The sequence below is a fragment of the Uloborus diversus genome, chromosome 6, assembly GCF_026930045.1.
Source record: "Uloborus diversus isolate 005 chromosome 6, Udiv.v.3.1, whole genome shotgun sequence".
In the NCBI taxonomy this organism is placed as follows: Eukaryota; Metazoa; Arthropoda; class Arachnida; order Araneae; family Uloboridae; genus Uloborus; species Uloborus diversus.
Genome location: NC_072736.1, coordinates 155,169,576 through 155,194,186, shown reverse-complemented (window position 1 = coordinate 155,194,186; position 24,611 = coordinate 155,169,576). Strand labels below are relative to the sequence as shown.

At 34.9% G+C, this 24,611-nt stretch overlaps 1 protein-coding gene across 2 annotated transcripts in view; it reads left to right on the top strand.

Annotated features, from left to right (window-relative positions):
- Nucleotides 1–10,601, top strand: part of LOC129223970 (insulin gene enhancer protein ISL-1-like) — a 191,306-nt gene extending 180,705 nt beyond the window's left edge. For both annotated transcript variants that reach the window (XM_054858355.1, XM_054858354.1), the window contains one exon: nt 10,366–10,601. In XM_054858355.1, the coding sequence (XP_054714330.1) occupies nt 10,366–10,545 (180 nt within the window). In that variant the 3' untranslated portion in view covers nt 10,546–10,601. The remainder of the gene's footprint in view (nt 1–10,365) is intronic.
- The last annotated feature ends 14,010 nt before the right edge of the window (nt 10,602–24,611 follow it).

Here is a 24,611-nt window from a genome sequence, read left to right as displayed (position 1 = left end):
TCAATCAATATATATATACTGTATATTGTTCAGAAAGTATTTTGGTGCCACTATTAATCCCTTCATTTAAGTGGGAATAAATAAAAATCTGATGGTAATCAGAAATTGGAGAAAAATTAAGTGCTATGAAATCATAGGCTTCAATGAAGATGTATTAATGATGATCGAAAACCTTCCGAAATTATTTTCACCGATTTTTAAGCAGTTCAAGAAATTTTAACTGCTTAAACTAATTCCCTATTTTTGATCACCAAAATAAGAATAACAATGGCAATAAAAATATCCATGCTCACATGAAAAGCGTTCTAAAGCTTTTATCACGAATCTACAATTCCTCTTTGATAGTCCTACTAAAATTTTTTTTGTTCTTTTCTTTGAATTTATGAGTTTGTGATAGTGAGTATCATTTTACAAAAGTTTATCATAGACTGCGAAAGAAGAAAGACTGTTTGAAGCCAAGAGTGATACGTAAAGGCGTTCTGAAGAGCCGAAATCGGAAAAACCAAGTCGTGTATCGTGCCAGTCTCTTTGGTGCGAACCAGTAATTTTTCAAGTCATCTGGGGAGGGATGGGGGCGTCAGTTATCGCGCCCCTGTCACGTGACATATCAGGTGACCATTGGCCTGATTTATGGTTGTCTGGCTCCGCTGGAGACTTCTTTCGACCGGCTTCTTGCACCCTTGGGCGAGCCACTTGCTAAAGGAGATAAAACAGCAATCTGCCGTCAAGCGGATTCCGCTGAAGACGTCACTTGTCTCATTCCAGTCGGGAACTGGGAATTTAAACACCGTGTGGCCCCTCATATCTTGAGGGTGGATGATGTCACATTCGCATCCGTCTTTGATGTACCCTTTCGGTACCAATCCTGTTCTTTTTTTTTTTACAGTCGAACTTTCTTATAACGTGCGAGATGGGACAGTGATACTGACTCTTTATAAACGTGATTATCAAGCTCGTTGTAACGAAGAATGTTGCATTTAAAGATGTTAATTTGCTTCATTTCAATTTCTCATTTCAATTTAAACGCCGTTTGGTCCCTCGTGTCTTGAGCGTGGATGATGTCACATTCGCAAGTCTTTGATGTACCCTTTCGGTACCAATAAATCCTGTTCTTTTTTTTAACAGTCGAACTTTCTTATAACGTGCGAGATGGGACAGTGAAATTTACTCGTTATAACCGTGATTATCAAGCTTGTTGTGACGAAGAATGTTGCATTTGAAGATGTTAATTGCTTCATTTCAATTCGAAAAACTTTCTCATTTAAATTTAAATGCCGTTTGGTCCCTTGTATCTTGAGGGTGGATGATGTCACATTCGCATCCGTCATTAATGCACCCTTTCGATACCAATGCTTATTTTTTGCTTTGTACTTTATTGCTTGAAGGAAACGAAGTATTGTAGTAAATTCTATTTTAGTTACTTTTGAATTAATTTCGACTTTTTTTTTTTTTTTGCGCCTGTACCTAGGTATATAATTTACTTTGAAATGTTTGTCTTGGTTATTCCCGAATCTGATATTTTTTTCGTGATGTCTGTTAGTCGTATGTATGTGCGTGTAACTATTGAAATCGTGATATTAATACACTTGCTACAGGACATTAAACAGCAGCTGAAGGCGTCACTTATCTTATTAAAGTCGAGAACTAGGAATGGGAACGCCTTCGGCCCCTCGTATCTTGAGGGTTGATAATGTCACATTCGCATCAAGCGCTTATGCATGGGGGGGGGGTGTTCGAGGGACCCAGGCACATAAAAAAATCAGAATTTTTTTAAAGCGAAAGTAATGATTCAGTGGGCAAGTTCAGAAATAATTTCCTAGCTTTATCTTCAACAAATCCCCAACGAGAGGTGAGAATACAGCTGGGCTCCTTTACTGCAAACTTGATCTAGAAATTTGAAGAAAAATGAATCGGGCGGCAATTTCAAGTTTGCTCCTTCTCATAAAAATTGAAAAAAAAAAAAATTAATTTGAATTTTTGGCATCTTGAATTCAAATTATGTTTTTCGCAACCACGAGCGTGTGTGTGTATGTAGGCGCATGTGTGTGGATGTGTGTATGTAAGCATGTGTGTGCATGTTGTGTATGCAGTGCTGCGTGTGTACCCGCGTGTGTGTAGGCGTTCGCGTGTGTGTGTGTGTGTGTGTAGGCGTTCGTGTGTGTGTAGGTGTGTGTGTAGGTGTGTGTGTAGGTGTGAGTTTGTATGCGCGTGTGTGTATGCATGTGTGTGTAGGATATGGACGCAACCTGGAGACGGTATTCGCTATAGGAGCAGCATCGTGAGAGCCGGTCGACGGTGGTGCTGGCAGAAGTTGCTGGTGAGAAAATAAAATGATAGTACGTCAAAACAGTCAAATGAGAACAATAAGCAATCGTGATTGCTCAAAAAAAAAAAAAAAAAAAAAAGGTGGAGCAGCGGATCATATTGTCTCCCAACAAATTCAAATCATACATACACCACTGATTAGTCTTATTAACACTCTATAAACATTTAGATTGTTGTTGATCTTGAAAATCGTATAAAATGGACCTCTTAAATTATTTCAGTTAAGTATGCCTCCGAGTATTTTTTTAAATTTCGGTAAGGAGAATATTCTAATGGGACAAAACGAATACAACCTTAAAATAAGACTTTTATTTCCCTTTGGCATAATTCGCGCAGAACTAAATTTGATTGCATTGCACTAATGTTTTTTTTATTATTAATATTATATTTCTTTTAGCGTAAGAAAAAGCAGGGATGATTCCATTGCAATGGAATTCGTCTGCCATAAGGCAATGTTTTGACGTTCTCTTGTTAAAATGGAGATCATGTTTCTAACCTCTCGTTTGATTGGCGGTGAGCATCATGCTTGGAACCCATTCAAAGTAGATTTTGAATGATGGATGTGAATTACTTGTGGTGATAATATTATATTTGCTGCTATTTTGAAGATAATTTGGAGGAATTGACAGCATGAGAATTACACTCGCTACTAGTTTGAATATATAATTTGGAGGAATTGCCAACGTGAGGATTATGTGGTTGCTTTGCTGCTATTTTGAAGATAATTTCGAGGGAGTAATAACGTATGAAGGCAAGCTAATCAAAAGCTATGATTCAATGCGTTTTCTTCATAAACAACTGCTTAAATTCTAAACCATTATTGTGTGTGGTTACCTTTTACGAACTATTAATTCAGTCGACAAGTTTTAAGAAAGAAGTCTGCTTTACAGAATTAGATAAAACACCAGTTTCTTCAAGAAATGAATAAATACGTTTGTGCGTCAACGTAACAGTAAGAAAAACAAAGTTATAAATTAATAAATTTGAAACTAATTTCAGATACATATTTCGGGTTTCAAGGTACTCTTTCTTCAATGCAGAAAGTCAAGTCTGGTTATGGATGTTAAGTCATTGAACCAAAGCTTGTTAGCTTTTAGGTGTGTTCTTTGGGGGGGGGGGGGGGCGGAGGGGATGACAATTGTCTCTCCCTAGCATTAGATTTTAGAAGCATAATGTTATTTTGCATTTTTGCTTGTAAGTATTTTGTCATTCTTTAATATAAAATTTATTGAATGTATACCCTTTGTCGCCCCTTACTGGAAAATTTTAAAATGACGGCCCAGCCTGTAAATTTTATAGGATAAATTTACATCTATAAAAACCTTTTTTCTCCACACTGCAAAAGGATTCCTAGAAAACGTCAAAACATACCCGCAATCAGTTGCAAACTTTTGTATTTGTACAGTTTTGTTTTTTACCATTTTTGTTATTATAGCACTCATATTTTTGTCAGCTTTTTTCTTTACGCACTTAAATTTATTGAAAGATGCTAATGAAACTGAATCCAGAAAGCAAATGAAAACTAAAAATCTTCGTTAGCATTAAGTAGTTTTCTTATCAAAAAGAAGCATAATTAAACAGAAAAAAATGTAATGCACATGAAAGAAAAAGGTAGTTTAAAACCAGCTTTATTGATTTCAATTTCAATTCTCTTTCAGCTTTGTTCGTTTTCAGAATATTACGCGCTTTTTCTCACATTAAGAAAAACTTAATGAGATGCTGCATCAAAGAAACAATGCTAGAAAACGGAGAAATAAATCAATCGGTATTCAAGAAAATCGGCAAGAAACGGAATTTGAAGGATGGAGCGGGGGTGCGGTGAAAGACAGAATAGAAAGAAATCTTTAAAACATACTGCTTTCATCGAAGAGGAGGGGGAAAGAAAAAAAAAGGATTGCTTCGCTTTTTCCTTCCCCTTTTTTTTCCCTCCCGAAGTTGGAAGTAATAAAAAAATATCGTTCTCTTATACTGATAGAAAAAGAATAAAAAAAAATTAACTATAAGAAAAGATGCCTATATATACGAAGAATAGCAACGTTTTTCTTTTCTTGATTTAAAAAGAAAAATTCCTGAATGCACCACGCCCGTGCAAAAAAATAAAAGGGGAAAAAAATCGGGGAAAAAAGTACGAGAGACTGGGAGGAAGCTTTTTGGCATCATGAGGAGCGTGGCGTTTTACCTTCATCGATTCCATTTTGACATATTCCAGGCAATTCCTCCCCCTACTCTTTTTCCCTTTTTTTTCTGTTACTTTTTTCTGCTGGCTTTTTCTGTCGTCTTCCTTCTTTCAGTAAGAGCATCTATGCGGCTCTATATCTCTCGCTCTTCTCCCTTCTTGCTCTGCTGTTCTTTTTACCCTAGCAGACATCTTTGCTGCCATGTTGTCTGCAATGAATGTAAAAGCGAAACAACTTTATTGCCTCGCCTTTACGTTATGATTTTCCTCCTTTTTCCCCCCTTCTTCTTCTCTTTGTTGATATTTGTCGTTGGTTATGGATTCATGTTACAATGGCTGGTGTCTTTATTGTTGACCAGATCCCGGATGTTTAGAGTGAAATAAATTTAGGTTGATTTTGGGCTCTGATCTCATTCCGCGACTGCAGGTAGAACGAGGTGATACTGTAATTATTTCTACTTTCAGTGAGTTATGGAGATTTGGTCTTTACGATGAGGGTCGAGAGAATTTCGCTTTTAATGCGCGCTTCGAGGAAAGAAATTCTGATAGCATTGGATGTAAGGATGCTTAAATGAATTTAGTTTCCTTTTAAAAATTATTACGCTCGTTTTCTTTTGCGATAAAAGCTGACGTTTCAATTACTTTTCTTTGTCTCTTATGTTCGGACATATTTCGAGAAATGGGGAGGGGAATTAAATTACTAATGAATTCAAAAAGAGAGGAGTTCATTTTTGAGTTTTAAGAGAAGTAATTTTTAGATTGAATTCGCTTTGCGTTTCATTTTGAAAAAGATAAAAATGCTTCAAGGTTGTTTGAAGCAAGAGATCTTAGTGATGTTTTCTATATTCGTTTGATGTTTATTCTGCATAATATTTGATGTTGCTTATATGTTTTACTTGAGTTAAAATCAAGAAGAAGTAACATTTCGCGAATGAAACCTTCCTCTGTTCCTTTTTCGTTTTTTAAATTTTCGTATAAACATTTTTCTTTTACGAATAGTCACAAACAAAGATGAATGGTAATACTATAAATATTGAATTAAACAGCATTTCAAATCCCGTCACGATTCTTGTGTGACTATTTTGGTTCAAAAAAATAAATGAATAAATAAATAAAAATTGCACAATCTTTTTCAAGGAACAAGCAAATAACCCGTATGAAAACTGTACGTTAAACAACATATAGTGTACTTCTACGATAGATACAAAATAATATTTTGCTCATAGTTGAATATAATTTATATTCGCTCACGAGAGCAACAAGAATATATATATTTAAAAAAAAAGGCAGGGCTTAATTTCATGACAATTTTTATACAAATATATTGTACGCACGTCGTTTTGTCGATCAATCAGATAGATCGCGCTTTGCCTTGCCTCTCAAGAAATTCATATTTAATTTCTGCGTTTTATAATCTATTTTTTTTTCGATGAAAAATGAACAATTGAAATATTCGAGTTTAATTTTTCTCGGGTTTAAAAATTATGAAACTGAGTAGAGTAGACTGGGGCACGTTTACACATCGGGCACGTTTATGCAGTGCCCTTTTTTTAAAACAAATAATAACTGGAGATCCAACAGTCATAACAGATTAATGCTACTCCCTAGCAAATATTCTCACAAATATTACAGCATTCGTCGAGCTTCAGTCCTGTCTAACACGCAGAAAGAATTATCTTTTTTTCCAAGTCGAGTAAATTTTGAGTTGAACGTTTTGAAGCTTATTGTGAATAAATAATACTTAGTTAAGAAAGAACAAATATATAAACATTAGCAGAATTTTATCCTTTTTTGAGAATTGTATTTGTGTGAACTGAAATGTTATTAAAATTTTTTGCACGTTAAAAATAAATAAAAACTTGGCGACGGGGCATGTTTACGCGTTGACGCCTGAGCACCTTTACGCACGTTCTTACTGTGTCTTACCTCTAAACGTGCACTAACGTTTTTTCCGCTCCGAACTGTCTCAAAACCTTTTAGGATTTTCACGTTATTTAATTTTAAAAATCGCCATTTAATTTTTAATTGAGTTACAAATTCGTATCTTATAGCTTACAATCATGTAGTGCTGCCTTCATGCCCGTTCAGTTTTTACTTTATGCACTATTCAGTCTGTAATAAATTCGCTTTATTTTAACGATGGTAAGACATTATGTTCGAAACACTAACCGAACCACGTTGACGTTAGGTGTTAAAATAAATGTACGCAAACGTGCCCCGTGTCCGGTGCATGTTTACACAACCGACTTGGACTCAAAAATAATTTTTTTAACGGTTAAAAACAGTAACTAGCACATTTACAGTACTTTCCAGAACTCTTTGGCCTTTTCATATTAATAATGAACTCATAATACAAATTTAAATGTTTTACCCTGTTCTAACACATACCTACCGCTAATATTTACAAGAAAAGTTCCTTTGGTGCCGGCTGAACTTTTAGCTAATCAAAATCAGCGAACACAAATGTACGCACGTGGGTATTGCATGATCTTCACTAATAATAAAGTTGAAAGTCTCTCTGTCCGGAGGATGTCTGGATGTCTGTGACGCGCATATAGCGCCTAGACCGTTCGGCCGATTTTTATGAAATTTGGCACAAAGTTAGTTTGTAGCATGGGGGTGTGTACCTCGAAGCGATTTTTCAAAAATTCGATGTGGTTCTTTTTCTATTCCAGTTTTAAGAACAAAATTATCATAAGATGGACGAGTAAATTACGAAATTATCATAACGTCGAACCGTAACATGGGCACAAGCCAATTGGCGAGATACGAAATTATCATAACGTGGAACCGTAACATGGGTACAAGACAATTGGTGAGAAAGTTCACCATACATTATTTGTAAATATACAGGCGAACCAAAAGACCTTTTAATTTTTCTATTACGGGCAAAGCCGAGCGGAGTGTTCGATAAAAGGCACATATGTGTGCATATGAGAGTTTCCGGAAGTTTAACGAAACTCACAAATATGTGCACACGGTAGGTAATGTGTTGAGAATTTAAGCATTTCGTCGTAAGACCGTATTTAGTTTTTAACCCATCACTGCCCACTGATGATTGGTGCAAGAAGTTGTATTGCTAAATTTTATGTAATAAAATATGTTCACTCATTCTTATTCTCCTTCGACAATTTGGTCGGCTTTCCACAGAGAACGGCGCTGTTTGAATCTAAGTATTCCAATCATTCTTTTCCGTTGTAAAAAATGTTTAAAAAAAAAAAAACTAAAAATTCATTCTCTTTTGTTTATTATGTTTTAAAGCGCTAATGAGAAAAGAATCTTCTAGATAAACTTGAGTGAGCTATTTTACATTGTTTTGATAGTAATTATTTGAGATATCTAAACAACAATAGATGCCAAAAACGAAATACGTAAGGTCAAGACTTCTTCCCTATTTTTTAATTGAAATATTTTTCGCTTTCGACAGTTTGGTCGACTTTCCTCAGTGAAAGGCATTGTTCGAATCTAAGTTTTGCTACCAGATGCTCTTTTCTGTTCTTGAAAAAGATTTAAAAAGAAAAAAAAAACTCCAAAAAGGTATTCTCCTGCTTTTAGTTTTGACATTGGTGACTGATGCAAAAAAAAAAAAAATCTTTTATGAAAGCATAAGCAGGATATTTTACATTGTTCTGGTGGTAATTATAGTCGGATTGCTAAATTGCAGCAAAGGAATGTAAAAAAAGAAAAAAAAAAGAAGCACGTATGGTGTAGGGTAGGGTATATTCCCTACCTTTTGACTTCATATTTTTCTTCATTGACTATTTGGTCGGCTTTCTCTGTCAGGAGCTCTGTTCGACTCTAGCATTGCGATCAAACCGAGAAAGTTTTTTCTCCTATTTATTATTATTATTTTTTTACCTGACATAATCCAGTCAGGTAGAAGAAGCTTATTCCAGTTATCTCTACTGGTGACAGGTTTCGGGAAGAGCTGTAAAAATAATATTTTTGTAAAATACGAAACCAAAATAGCAAAAGATCAATCCCCCCCCCCCCCCGGCTGATTTCGGACATCCCGTAGTCATCGGAATAATCGCAGTTGCTGGACCTCGACAAAGAATTCCTCCTCGGCCAACTCAGTTCGAAGTCAAAATGGAACAAAAGAACAAACAGAAGAATCTTCGGAGGGGTAGCCAGAATGTTTAGCAGCCTTCCACCTCAACCGAGGGTAAACTAAATAAACAGAACGAAGGCACTGGTTATTTATTTATTTATTTCGGTACCGTCAAGGTGAAACCATCTCCCTTAATAGAATGTTCCCGGTAAGCTCTTGTAAAATTTTGCTTGACATATTGACACGTGAACTTTTGTTCATGACTTGCGGTTCCGCGAGAGGTGTTTAAGCGCAGGACCTCCCTGTATTTAGAGTGAAGTTCTTAAATAGAAGGAAATAATAACAGCGTTCCAAATGGGCCGTGAGCGGCTGACGTTGTCTGAAGATTATGATGTGTGAAGTTCTTTTTCTACGCGGAAGCTTTTTCTGCTCTGGAGCTCGAGAATCTGTTCAACTGCAGGATTTGAGTTCTTTGACAAGGAGGATGTAGCGATTATAAACACGCGTGCTTTCATTGTAATTTTTTGGACATAATGCTTAGTAATTGCTACTGTGGTAAGTGGTGCTTTGAAGACGTAATGTTTGCTGTGAATAAAGGCGCAATTATCTAGTTATTTTACCTTCAGCCGAAAAGTTGTCATTGGACTTTTTCATAATATATATTTTTGAATAGCAAAAAACGGCGATATGATTGTGACTTTGTGATTATTTTTAATTTAACATGAAGTTTAAAAAAAAAATTTGCTTCTCCTTTTGTTAAATTTAAATCTCGGATCTTTCATTCGTGGTAGCATTGTACGAGAAAATTATAATATAATACCTTATTATAATTTTCCTTACCTTATTATAAATTACCTTATTACCTTATTATAAATTATCTTATAATAATTAACAACGGAATATTTCAAATTTGCTCTACTCCAGAATTTGAGGTTTTTTTACAAGAAGGATGTAACAATTTTAAGCAAGTGCGCTTTCGTCATAATTTGTTTCGAATCAGGTTTTGTTTAACATTCTGATTGAGTTGGAGAAACGTTGAAATATAGTTTTTAACTTTTAGCTATTTAGATATTTCGTACATCCAGTTCAATACCGCCATAGATACAAATTTTCAATATCTTTTTTGGCGGTGGTATTGCAATGCTGACATGTTGAACTTTGAAATGAAATTAAGTCTCAAGTGATTGTTTTCAATATATGTAATTATTTAGTTTAATTGTACGGTAGGACTCCAATTATGTCAATCAATTAGGACCGGACCATATTCGGATAATCAACAATTCGGATAGTTGGATTTTTTTTTTCAAAATAGGGTCTATTTTAATTAATTACTATATGTGTGCTGAAAATGGGAGAAAAAGTTTTTTTTTAAAGAAAGAGATTTCATAATGAATTAAATGAAATGGCCGGCCATCTAGCAACGAACGGCAGCAAATAGTAGAACTGCAGTAACTATGAGACTGTGACATCATCCCAACAATGGTCGAGCTGCGCCTACCCTTGCTTAAAGGAGGGAAAGTCAATAGTGCGCGTCGACAGAATCATTATTTTGCGAATTGCAGTACGTTTACGCCTTAATTCCCCCGCCCCCCTAAAATTCTGAAAGTGATTCGGATAATAAGAGATTCGGATAGTCGAATTCCGGATAGTTGGAGCCACACTGTACTTAATTTCAAAATCAGCGATAAAATCAAGTATCCAAACTCTACACTTATGGTGGTATTGAACTGTGTGTGCGATTTGTTGCAATAGTTTTATAACACCTGTTCAGCAAAACAAAAAATGTTTATAATTTATTTAAATCTCTTTTCAGATGCACGGGTACAGCGATCACGGGCCAGACCACCACGTAATGCCACCTGGTGTCCACGGACCTCCGCACTCACTGCCACCGTACCTCCACGACGAACATTCACTACATCAGCCGCCAAGTAATTTGTCGTCGCACATCCCTGGAACGCCATCCGAGCTTTCAAGTCCCACCAGTGAATGATGCCCGCCCATCCACAGGCCGCGTAGGGGTCGGCCACCACGAAACAGAAGCTAGAGGTACGCCACTGAAAACGATTTTGTCGCCTGTTTTTTGAGACAAAAATGGTGGTGCCATTTTTGTCCGAAACGTCCGAATGACATCAGAGATGTCCTAGAAACGTCAGAAAGACGTCCGAAAGATATCAGAGATGTCCTAGAAACGTCAGAAAGACGTCCGAAAGATATCAGAGATGTCCTAGAAACGTCAAAAAGACGTATGAAAGATATCAGAGGTGCCCGAAAAAAGTCAGAAAGACGTCCGAAAAACGTCCGAGGTAGAGGAAGATAAGCTACGTAAATGTGATGTCCAGTGGATGAAGGTGGCGTTCTCTTGTGAGTGCGCGACGTCCAAAGAGGAAAGATACTCTTCCAAAGAAATGTCTTCAGCGAGGATGAAGCTACCACAAAGCTATGCATTCACCCAGAGAGTGCAATTCCAGCAACTACCACATCCATCCTACAGCAATAGCTCCCGAGCAACTTAGGATGGGGAAAAGATTATTTTAATATCGATATTTCACAACGATTGTCATCATCATATAATGCTCTGACATTAATTAATCCCGATATCTCAAATGCAGTTTCATCAGATCAAGCAAAAGATCGTTTTGTGGAATGTGTGAACCTAAAAAAAAGAAATACCTCGTTTAGTTCGTCTAAATGAGTCAAAGCAATATTGTGAGAAAAAATGTAAGCGAGAAGTTTGCAACTTCTTGTTCATGATACCAGAGAAAGTTTTTATGGAAAAGCACATTAGACTGTACCTGTACATCTAAGATTGATTAAATCCATTGTAACGTCAGATTGTTTACCATTTGACTTACGGAGTCTTCTTAAATCATGTTTTTGATAAAACTTCCCGCCATCTGCGACGATGATTGTGCTTCTAAGCAATTAAGCAGTAGTGTTGTTACTACCGTGGGAAGGTAAAGAGTAGTATCTGATTTTATTTATTTATTTATTTTTTTTTTGTCAAATATTGTTCTTAAGCTTTGTTGCACAAGCTAGCTTATTTTGTTTCCGCTGAAAATAAAGTACGAATAAAACGTCATTTTCCAATTTTTCTCAATTGTTAGTATGGAATCCAAAACAAATTTCGTTCAAATCTCTCAAAATCTCATTTCTGCAGATACTGCGCTCTTCCTTTCCAAGGCAGTGTAACCTACTATTGTGTTGATATTTTGTCGGCTTTTTTCGGTTAAAAAAATATGGGATTTCATTTAAATAAAACACTTAAACAGCGAAGTTTTTTTTAAACTATTTTTTTAAATAGTTAATAGCTTGAAATTAGCAACAAACTTTTTTGGCAATTGTTTTATTTATTAAAATGTCTTCTAAGAATTGCTTTAAAAAATAATTGCGTAAGAATTGCTTAATAAAAGATTTGAAAAAAAGACGACATCCCCGGGGGGGGGGGTGCAGGGGGCGTTTAGATGATTTATATTAGGAGATGTTTATATTAGTAAGTTTCATAAGTTGTAAAAGTTTTAAGTGAAATTACTTTACTTTCAAGTAATTTAAGCTTGCTTTTCCAAAACGTTTGTAGATTCCGAATATTTCCATATCAACAAAGTATTAGTTGACCATGTGGGGTGTGTGGATATGCAGGATTAGGGAGGGTGGATATGCAATTGAGCGGGCTCTTTATGACTGAACTGAAGATCTGAGTCTCCATTTCTGAATTTCCTGTAGTAATTGAAGCCCTTAGGAGGAAAGGTGTGTAAGTTAGTAAGTTTAAAAATAAAATTCGGAGAAATTAACTTTTGTTTTTTTTTTGGGGCAAGTGCTGGTACGAGTAGCCTCGTAGGGGCAGCTCTAGAGTATGGATTTAGGGAATTTTTCAATGAAAGACTACCGACGCTTCGAATTTAGCTCGCGTTTTACTCAAAACTTTAAAAAGTACCCTTACGTACCTTTGCTTTCCTCTGGATTAATTTTTGTTTTCTCTTTTTTACGTTCCTCAACATTTTGAAGGAAAAAAAAAAAAGATTACGAAGCATCGACACATGTAATGGATTTAGGGTAACGGCACCAGTAACAGGTATGCTTAAGACATCGCTCTCAGGTTAACTCAATTTTCTGAACCTTTTAATGTTTTTAGACTTTTCAAACTAGTTTTCTCTCATGCAACTGCACCTCATCTAACGTTTGGCTTCTTCTGGATTCTTTGAATTAGTTAATTCTACTTTTATTTGCTCAATTTCGAAAAAAGGTTCCGACCCCCAGTGACAGACACCGAAAATTCTGATGATACCCAGCAACAGATAGGATGAGGAAAGCATGAGTGATCAACAGAATTAACCTTTTCTCTTCGAAATGTGCAAAAGTTCTTCATTTTTAGATCTAAAACCAAACCTTATTAAATTCAAATGAACATGAAACACCAGAAGACATCATGGTGGCTGTTGCTAACCTTCTACCACTGCCTTGTAAATACCAACTGGCTCATAAAATTCACTCTTATGAGCACTAGAAGGTTCCTCCGTATTCATGGGTTGCAGCAATATCAGTTTTACCCGCCTAAAATTCTGATTATTTAAATCCAAACTTACGAATGTCTGTTACTGGACCTTTGTCTGTTACTGGTGCCGTTAGCCTAGTTATGTTTATTGAAGTAAAAAATTAATACCTGTATTTCAAACTGTTTACCGCATCATATGATATTAATATATTAAAACCTATTTTTAACATAGCATAGACTGCGCAAGTGAAAGACAGAGTAAAAAAAAATCTAGAGAGGGTAAAAGATGTTTAGAACTTTAAAATGTGTGGGAGTTGGGGATGGAACGGGGGGGGGGGGGGATCGTTCATCATACTTTATGGAATGACCTGCCGATATAATTGCTCCCCATCCATTTTTCGTTGTTGGAGATATTTTCATGGCGGCATATTTTTGTTGCAGAAGTGGCGTGGAATTATATTTGAAGCATTCGACAAACACCAGTGAAATCAAATGTGCTTGAAATGTGTACATAAAATCATTTTTAACATCATCTCCCAGTATCAAATAGCAAAAATGGTTGACGGATGAATGAAAAAGTTTGAGTGCCTGGCTGTTTTGAGAGAATGGTTGTGATTTCCTAAATATTCTAAGTCATCAAAAAAATTGCTTTATATAAGTGTGTTTCAGGACTCATTTCTTCATATAACTGCGAACTTTAAATTCCTGTTTGAAGACATTGTTGAAAAAAAATGACTTTTAGAAGGATGTGAAGAAAGTTTCGGAGTGAGATTTCTGGGACGATTTGTAGATTTGAAATTTTGTGTATAAATATCTAAATAAGAAATAATTATGCAGTTTGTATAAGTTATATGAATAAAATACATGTACATATGAGATCTTAACATTTTTAGTCTTCATTTTTTAATGATTTATCTTTCACCATAAAAATGTGAGTATTTTAACTGTCTTCACGTCTGACCTTTTTCACATTTCGTCGAAACAAATGTAAAGTATCGAATGTGAAAGTGTATTTTTCAAAAATTCGAGTTTTCAAAAAGTATGAACTCAAGAGATCAGAGAGAACATATCTATAAGAACAGATGTAATTATAATACGGTGAATATAAGTCTTAAAACAATTATAAAAGTAGTTATTAGTGCAGAAATCACAATATTCTTGGTGTATTGCATGATTTGATATTATTACTGATGTTTGGCCTCGGATTGTATGTAATTTGGCTATCTGCCAAGAAAAGACTATTCCATCTGAATGAATATAGCAGGGGAGAAGGGAAAATAACGATGGGATTTTGATGCACGCGTTTTATAATGTCACTAGTACCTTATTCATTTATTGCATTCTCTAAAATAAAATAACGGAAAACAAAAATAGTTACCATGGAAACAAAAAAAGAAAGGAAAATATTTTCATTTCGTTCAGGAACGTAAAAGCAAAATGGTAAGATCAAAACTTTGTTGTGAATAAGTAAATCAATTAATTTTTCCCGTGAGAATATAGATCAAATATAAGTTAGATTAAAAAAATGTTGCTGAGAGCAAATTTTCATTTTTTACAAAACTAAGGCTAAATAAGAGAGGCAAAAGTGCACATCTGTAACAAACCAACTAATACCCCTATAAACTAATAGATACGTCCATTTCCGCCTATAAACCGGATATTAGCCTTTCCATGTAATCGATGGTCAGACACTACAAGTGTTTTTTCTGCTTGTGAAAAGCGGTATTTTTCACACTCGTTACTTTGCACTCATAACTTCGATTTGTACACGTTTGACATAAGCAGATGCATTCATTGAACGCTGCGGAAATATCAAGACTAAAAATGACTTATTTTGAAATTTTCTTGTTAGTTTTTCTTGATTTAGATGCTGTCCCTTGAAGTGATGAACTTACCGAGTTTATATACACTGTTAAGCAGTACACAGTTAAGATAATGAAACCATCTGCGTACCCTAAAAAAAACTTACGACGTGGGCGTAACGCTTAGAGGTATAAACTGCTACAAACAATTACTGTTAAAACACAGTGTCCTGTTTACACATAATATTCACACATAAGATTTCTGTATTCAATGGTGAAAAAAAAAAAAAAGAAAGAAAGAAAGAAAGAAATCCAGCCCCTGGCATTAATTTAAAATTTGACATTGTGAATTCAAATTATGCTTTCTGCAATCACAAATTGCGATATTACCATACTCGTTGGGGTTTTTTTTTTTCTACAAATGGCTCCAATCGCAATAATAATCGTGAAAATCATAGTTTGAATTCAAGACATCAAAATTCAAATGAATCCAAGGGACTGGATGCTAGGTGTCTAAAGAGGATTGTTCAAAATCGATAGGGTTGAGTATAAATAAAGTCGATTCCGTAGACATGGACTAATATTACTTTTTTATACTATATTTTTTTATCCTATTTGGATCACGTGTCTGTACAGTAGTTTGAAAGAAGTTTCATTGAAATTTGTTCCAACCATTCACCAATTTTTAGAGTGAAAAGATAACCTAAAATATATTGCTCACTAAGCAAAAAGGCTAAAATTTTATACAGAATGTAATCTCCACATCTTACTATTATCACACTACGCTTTCCCAGCCATAACTTACCCAAATTTCAGAGCTAAATATTTGACACTAATTGTCTAGCGATTTAATGTGGAATTTTTAATAGAATATTCGCAATATTCCCAGTTCCCATTGACAGATTTCGAATAAGAATTAAAGATGATACATTTCAATCATACCAAAAGAAAAAAATCCCTTCTTTGATAAATTTTCAGGACACTAAAAATTATAAAGTCAGTCTTGAAGTTAGAAGAGTCTTTTTCACATTACAGAGCAAATGAGATTACAGGCGTCCCTCGTAAAACACGGTAATTGTACAACACGGTTTCGATATTACACGGTACCAAATTTGCGATTGTTATAACACGGTTTCGATATTACACGGTACCAAATTTGCGATTGTTATAACACGGTTTCGATATTACACGGTTTGAAACTTGAATATAAATACTACACGGTTTTGATAAAACACGAAAGCTATGTTTAAAAAAGATAGGAATTTAATTTTTGTTTAATACATCCTGTTAACGTTGTAAGTTTTTACTTTGTTTTTCTGCAATTTGGTTTCGACATAACACGGTACACATCCCTTGATTTACATTATTTCTAAGTTTCATATAACGCGGTTTCGATATAACACGAAACACGGTTTCGATACAACACGACACATGTTGACATGATTTTTACTATGTACATGATTAATTAGTGTAAAAAAAAAAGAGTTCAACAGTTATTTTCAAAAAAGTTTTGTACAACACGGTTTCGATACTACACGGAACGAATTAACCATGTTATACGAGAGACGCCTGTATTATTATTTAGTGTAAAACCCAGGGCTGCGAAGTCGGAGTTGGACGGATTTTGGGGTAAAGGAGACTGAGCCGGGAGTCGAAGGTTTAAAACTCCTAGAGTCAGAGTCGGTCATTTTCCCTGGAAGTTCGAAACGCTGCCAGCGCTTGGCGGAGCTGGAGTCGGAGTCTGAGGCTTTAAAACTGTCGGAGTTGAACATTTTTTTCCAACTAAGCCGGCCTATTAAAGAGCCTGAAAAATGTTTTAGTCCACTTTTGCAGGAAAAAGTGAAGTTGTTAAAGTGAATCATCAAATAAAATTAACACAAATAATGAAATAAATGGAGTGAAAATATACATTTCATCAACATAATCACAATATTTTTTGTACCGTCATTTTTTCAATACATAAAAAAATATGAGCTTCTGGTACTCGAGCAGAGACGGAGTGCCTCACTGATATACATAGTTGCTGACACAGTGAACAGTTTCACTGTAATGCATTGAGTGATACAGTGGAGTGTTTCATTGTGATGATACAGTGAAGTGTTTCGCTGCGATACAGTGAAGCGTTTTATTTAAAGTATAACAATACATGAAGTCAGGTTTTTGACAAAATATGCCCATAAATTCATTCTGGTTAATTATGAAAGGAAAAAAAAAGTGGTACACACAGCATTTGAAAATTTTGAAGCGGTAGACACCTGTTATTACCGCTTTGTATTTCACCGCTTTGATTGATATTAATATACTTCCATCGTGCTTATTTTTTTACGTGATTTTATTGCTCGAAAGTGCCCCCCCCCCCATTAATTAACACAAACAAAAACACCCGGAGATTCTAGAATTCAGAATGAATAGTTAAGCTTTTGTCAATGCAGTGACGTATAGCAAGGAACTTTCCATGCAGAGGGTTTTCATTTCGTTTTATACCCAGGCAGGAAGATGGACATATAAATAGAAAGATATAACGAGATTGATAAAGATGGGCAGGTATAAATAGATACAGATAGGCAAGTATAAATAGATAAATAGGGAAGTAAAGATAGATATATATTGATAGATAGATAGATGTATGTATACGTTGATATGAATTGATAAATAGATAACTGAAGATGAAAAAGAAAAATGGATAAATAGGTAGATAAAAATGTATATAACTCAATAGATATAGATTGATAAAAATCGATAGATATATAGTGATGGACATTAATATACAGATATATACAGATGAACAGGTATAAATAGATAATCAGGTAGATAAAGATAGATGCAAATCGATAGGTAGATAGATATAGATTGATATGAATCAATATATAGATAGATATAAATATATTGATAGATAGAAATAGATATAAATCAATAGACAGATAGGTAGATATAGGTAAGCGTTGTATAGCTATGCAAGTAGAGCGGTAGATAATAAAAGATTGTATTTTTAGGGGAGGAATTTTTTTTGTTTGGCACTGTCTTAGAAGGTTCTGCAACCTTTTAAGAAGAGAGCCCTCCATATCCCCCATTCGATACGCCACTATGAATGCGGTAAGCTGAAGATGGAAAATTTTCAAAGTCGCAGTTGCGCGTTGAGCTATTCGAGTCTGCTGGAATCAAACCAGATGCTTCGCTTCCCTACGCCGGTATCACCAGATGGTGTGATGACCCGCCAGTGGAAAGCTGGTCACTCCCACAACTGTTTCCAAAGAGCAAAAATCGAATAAAAGGCAAAAAACAAATAAACAAAAAAATCCAGCGAAAACTGCACAGGTGTGGCCGAAAAGGGGGGAACTGCTCGGTAGCCATGGTAGCGTGGTAACCAACACACGGTTTAGGTTCGATCGTCTCTGTCATGTTCATGGTACAGGCACGGTATATCATGCAGAAAAGAACCATGAAATAGTCTCTGTGGTGATATTCAAATTCATTTTCATGCACGAATAAATACAAGTTTATCAAAAATTCATCCCACACTTTGAAAAGTGAAAATATGGAAAAAATATATAATTGTTTCGGACTGAAATGCGAGTTTGATTTATGCGAAAGAACTTTTTAAATTCGTGGTATGTTGGATCTTTTTTGTGTAACGAAATAGCGGAAGGAATGGACGCTGACCACCGCATGTCGACCTTGGCAATTGGATAAAATAAAATCCGATATTTTTTTCACCCCTAAGGGCGTGAAGAGCATTTTTCTTCCCACGAATGGTGATTCCAGGTGTTGATGAACCTTTCGGAAAAGTTACATCCAGTCCTAAGTGATATTTTAATCCGAAACGTGGACGATTAAAATTCAATCCGTAATCTGGAAGAGTTTGTAAACTTGATTGTTTAAGGCATTCGACTACGTTGAAAAGGCGATTTTCAACCAAAATTCATTTTTTCTCACAATTTTATTATTCAACAGCCCCATTCTTTAAGATTATAAAACTTTTTGGTTTTTTAATCTACGCGAATTAGAACTCATGTTATAAGCATTGAGAAGAGATAATGGAGGGGGTGAATACTCATTCGTGAAGCCCAGACCCCAAGTCACGTGACAGATTTTAAAGCTAAGCATTGAAAGAAATCAGGTGTCTTTCGCTTATTTCACACAGAACGTGCCAACCATTCGTCGTTGATGAGTCACGTGACTTGTGGTCTTAGGGCCAGCTGTTGCTAAGCCACTGTTTGGACTTACTCCCTCCATTTATTCCTTCTCTAAGGTTATAAGCATTTGAATACTAAGTGTCTGCAGTATAACACGCGTTAAGTCGAATCTTTACTTACGTTTTTTGAAGAATGCAATTTTTGCTCGATACTGGCTACGGAACACATGATTTTGCAATTTCTATTCAGTATTCAAACATGAAATTTGGCATGCCTGTCTTATAAGTACTTGGGAGTGAAATAGACCGCAGATTATGTAAATGATGAAATATTTTTTGATTTATAGCTATTTACAGAAAAAAAGGTGACTAATTTTTGAGAAATTTCTGGATAAAGTCACTTAATTTGTCATAAACCTTAAAACTCTTGAAATATTTCTTAACTTGCGGTTTGTTTCATGTGTAGCATTTATACATGTGAACTAATCTAAGCAAATTGTTTTTAGCTAGTTAATTTTTACTTCATTGTTAAAAAATATTATTTAAAAAAAATGGTTAAATTCTATGTGTTTAAGCATGCTCTTTCAGAAAAAAATACGTTTAACATTTCGGAAACAACCCAATTTTGAAATTTTTTGAGCGCTCCTCCAAAGACTACATTGTCGTTTCGATAAAAAGACTAAATCAACAGAAACATTTATTTCGTAAATTCACTCCTTGGAAAAATAACGAAAAAAAAAATAGAAGGAAAAGAAAAATTTAGATTTCATTAGGAAAAGTTCTTTTACAGATTTCACTTTCGATTTTTTCTCCCCGGAAGGAACCCTATGGAGTAAATATTTTCGTTTCCTAGCCAGGGCTTTAGTTTCCTAGCCCGACTAACTAAAATTGAGGCCCTAGGCCCACAATAATTCGGAGGCTCCTGAAGACTATCTCGGAATGCCGTGGCTGATTTACAAGTTTGAGTATTGTCGGAATGCACTTTTGGGGGTCCTCTTTGTCTATCACAGAACTAAATCATTTATCGTGTGCATTTAGGAATCTCCTTCGGGGCCCCTTTGGAAATTGAAAAGTTGAAAAATTTCAACAAACTTTCAAGTGTTTGGACCTTTTTCTTGAAAACAAAAAAGTGAAAAGGAATTGTTTTAAGCTGCTTGGCGTCGGAATGCGTATATTTATTACAACTTAATTTATCTAATGCCCACTGTGCAGTTGTTTTATTAACTTTTTTCTCCCGTAATTGATGGTTTGTTCCTTCAGCCACACTCAAAGTATAAAAAGCGTCCTCAGATATTAAGTGTAAAAAACTAACTACCCATCTAGAACAAACGGGAAATCCCGCTGCAACACCCCCCCCCATATGAAAAAGAATAAAACAATTGAAAAGATATCGTGTAAAAAAATAATAAAAGTAAAAACAGTTCTCTTAATAAGCGAAAATTGCTCCCCCCCCCCGCCCTCCCGATGTAAAATAAACACAATCTTCAACTAAAATGGCTAAACACTCTTTAAAAACGAAAAACAATTCTTTGCAATTTGAAATATTTCGCCAAATAAACAAAGAATACAATAAATTACATTAACAGTAGCTTTAGAAGGTAAACAAATGATCACGCAACTCTATTGTTTATAGCAAAAGTCGCCAAGCCACCACGTTACTGTAATCCAGCCGATCAGTGAGCGAAGCCAACTCCGTCCGATTAGCAGTCCGATCTTTTAAACGAAAGCTTTTAAAACTTCATATATTGCCTAATTTGATCTTTCCACTAAAGATAAAGATCTTCCACGGCACTGATCTTTTATGTACAGAACTACCCTGCTGTAATTTATCTGGACGAAAATAAAATTTGTTTCGTCTTTAAATCCCATCTTTTCCTTTAATAATGTACTGATAAGTTTGATTAAAGTATTCTTGACATTGGTGCCAAAACTCAGATGGATTTGAGCCGAGAAACAAAAGAAAAGAAGGCTTTACTCTCTCTCTCTCTCTCTACGGTAAAGCAGATCTGGCTTTCTTATTGTCCTTTGGAAACGAGTTAAATATTTATTTCAGTTCTCGCTCAACAATAGATTAAAATAAATATTAATCATTTGGGAGATATAACCATCCAATGTTTTAATTAATTAATTAATTAACAAAAACGTTTCCGATTCGATCCATCGCGCTTCGAAACCATGCTTGCCACAACTTAATTACACACAAAAAATTTGATCAAAATCGGTCCGGCCGTTTAAAAGCCTTATGATGACAAACGTCCGCCCCCACAGAAGATTTTTATATATTAAGATTAACAAGTCATTACTTTCTTTTTTAAAATTAAGCCATTTCGGGAAGGGACATGGTCAGATGCAAAAGTGGTTCCAGGCATGTCATCCAGGGGGAAAATAGCGCTTAAGAATTATGTGAAAAAACATAATTTTTGTTTGAAAAAACTTCAATTAAAATTTAAAAAAAAAATTAGTATCAAATAATTGTTTTAATTAACTAATTACTTCATTATTTTTTAATAATTTATATTACACTAGAATTATTCATTCGGGGAGTACTGAGATTGTTATATAAGATCACTATCACTACCTGATGACTAGCCTACTCAACAAAATAACAGGACTGCGTACACTTATACAGTTTATAACATATTATACAGTGTTTATTACATGTTTACAATTACAAATGCATACGACGGGGGATTTTAGAATAACTTTCGGGCGAATAAATGAAAACAATTTGCAATTAAAACGTAATCTACAATCGCCACTTCAAAAAATAAATTAATGTTCTTAAAGGCTATACAAATGCATTAATTATTAGATAAAATTTTTTGCACCGAAATATATAAATTCATTATGCATTAATTTATTAGAATCTACCAAAATCAAGCATTTAATCAAAATTATGATTGGATTTTAAAATGATAGTTTTGATCATGTATATCCGCTACGTCTCTTATTGAAGTTTTAAAAATATCTTTTCTTTCCGTCTTTTGAAACTGTTATTCGTAATAAAAGTCATTAACATTCTTAGACCAAGGTGTAAAAAGATAGGACTTCTTTGAAAAGATTTTTTAAATGTATTTAAAAATAAATAAATAAAACAGATTCATATATCTTTTATTTAGGTTAGATGTTTTTGGTTTAAAAAAAACTTTAAATAGCTGCTTTGATCCCCTACTTTTTTGATGCACTAGCCGCCTATGCAGACCGTTGATTAAAAATTTAAACCTTCAGGCTGAGTAAGAGAGTATTTGAATAGATAAAAATGGTCAAATGAGGATAGAAGCGAGTGGACAGAAATAAAATAATAGTTTAAAAAACTAAAAAAACACGCTTTCGTAGCAAAATGAACTAAAAAGTGAAAAATAATCTTTGGATGATAGTAGTTGACCAATCACTTAATTTTAATGTAATACAAAAAAGCGTGGGGTGCTGTCTATTTACATTTTTGCTTGGACAACAAATGGAAGAAATTCAAGACAACTGATAAGAAGCCCCCCCCCCCCCCACAGTTTTTTGCATTACATTAAAATTAAGTGATTGGTCAACTACTATCATCCAAAGATTATTTTTCACTTTTTAGTTCATTTTGCTACGAAAGCGTGTTTTTTTAGTTTTTTAAACTATTATTTCATTTTTCTGTTTTTTAGTCTTATGTTGGAGAATTATCAGGCGACGAAATTATTTATAAAACGAGTGCGAGGTAATATCTTAAAGGTATACGATAAAAATGTATGGAAAATAAACTTAAGCAAGAAAGGTTGACTAATTAAACGGCAGCATTATTGGAATTCAAAACCTAAAAAGTGTGTATCCAAAAATTTTCGGGGTAGGATTTGTCCCGACGGCCGCCACCCTGTCTACGGCCCTGATGCCATGCATAGTTCTTTAAGTAATTAGGGGCCCAGGCCAAGTTGGCCTGTGAAGTAATCAGGCCCTGTTCCAAGCTCTTTCTTCCATGCCGGCAACCCAGAATTTGTATGTTCTAAAAAAATACAAAACTAGGTAGACGCGACAGAAATATAATTCCAACCAATAAAAAATCTAACCGATCACAAGCTAACTTCTTCATAAACACTTGATCCTTTGATCCAAAGTAAAACTTTCATGCTGTGTTTTCATTTTTACGTCAAATCTGAGAATGTTACTTGAAGCTGTTGCACAAACATCCCTTCGCTTTGACCCCCGTAAAACTGCAAATCTTCCTAAACAAGACATCAGCCTCACCCCTCGGGTTGTCTTCTTTCACGACTGATGGACAGGTAACACGTGGTCGAGGTTCTTACCTTGTGGTGCTTGAGTACTCGGAATCGCAATTGTGTATCTTGTTTACCTACCAAGTTACCCTGAAGGCATGCGAAATTTAGCAAGAATTTCTCAATAGAGAGCTTTCTCCGGGAATGTTTATCAGCTTTCTGTTTCTATGAAGCTTATTCTGTTGGAATAGCTTGTTATTGCTGTTTTTATGATCTCCGCCGTTCAATGGCGAATCCAGGATTTTGTTCTGGGGCTAAACGAAGGCGTTTTCTAAAAACTATATTGTCATTATATTTACTATCTAGGGGTGTTAATAGCGAATGAAATTTTCTGAGTCACACTTGAAATTGTCTAAAATTTCGTGTACTGACAAGATGACGATTAGTCAGTGACGCATACAAGAATTTTTTCAAGGGGGGGGGGGGGCATGATCGAAGGTCCATCATTCTCATATCACACTTCGACATACTCCAAACATATTCTTTTGATTTTATCGATTGTCCGGAATAAAAAACATTTTTCAAAAAAAAAAAAAAATTGAATTATTACTTAGCATTAGTTAATAAAATTAATTCATTAATAAAAAAAACTTAACATACCAGAAAGCACAAGAATGAATGTATTTATTTTTCTAATAAATGAAAACAAAAACAGCGAAGCAAAATTATCATAATAGAACAATTTATGTTCACATACAGTTTGATTTTGCAGGGGAAGAAAGATAAAATAAATTTTATATTTTCATTTATTAAATCTGAAATTATTATTACCTTTGTTTGGAATTATTTTTCGTACTACATACATAGGATCATTGTCAATTAAAAAAACTCAAGGGCGATGGGAGGGGTCTGGACCCCCTGGACCCTCCCCTTGTGTGCGCCACTGCGATTAGTCATTATTTTGCAAAACTGAATCGATATAGAATAAAATTTTGAATTCATTTTATATGTTAATCATACATGATGACAAAGCAAGTGATGATATTTTTCTTACACTCGTGAAAAATTATATGTCCATAATTTTTCATGAATTCCGACTCCGACTCTACCATTTTTCATCCCCCTTCTCCCACGCATCATTTATTTGTGATGACAAATCTGTTGATTTTGTTGATAAGAAAAGGCACTTGAGAAGAACGAACTCTATGAAAGGACTCAAGACTTCAAACCTCATGCACTTGCTCTTTTTCCATGCGCAAACCAACCTTTTGAATCGCACGTGGAGGACTCATTGTTAAATTGTACTGAAGACGTAGTCCAAGGAGCCATTGTAGTCTCAACCTTTGAACTTAATACCCTTCCAGTCAGCTGCAACTGCTTGACATGACAAAGGAAATAATTCACTTCTTGTCAAACGTACAAATTGCTTGACAGTTGATGAAT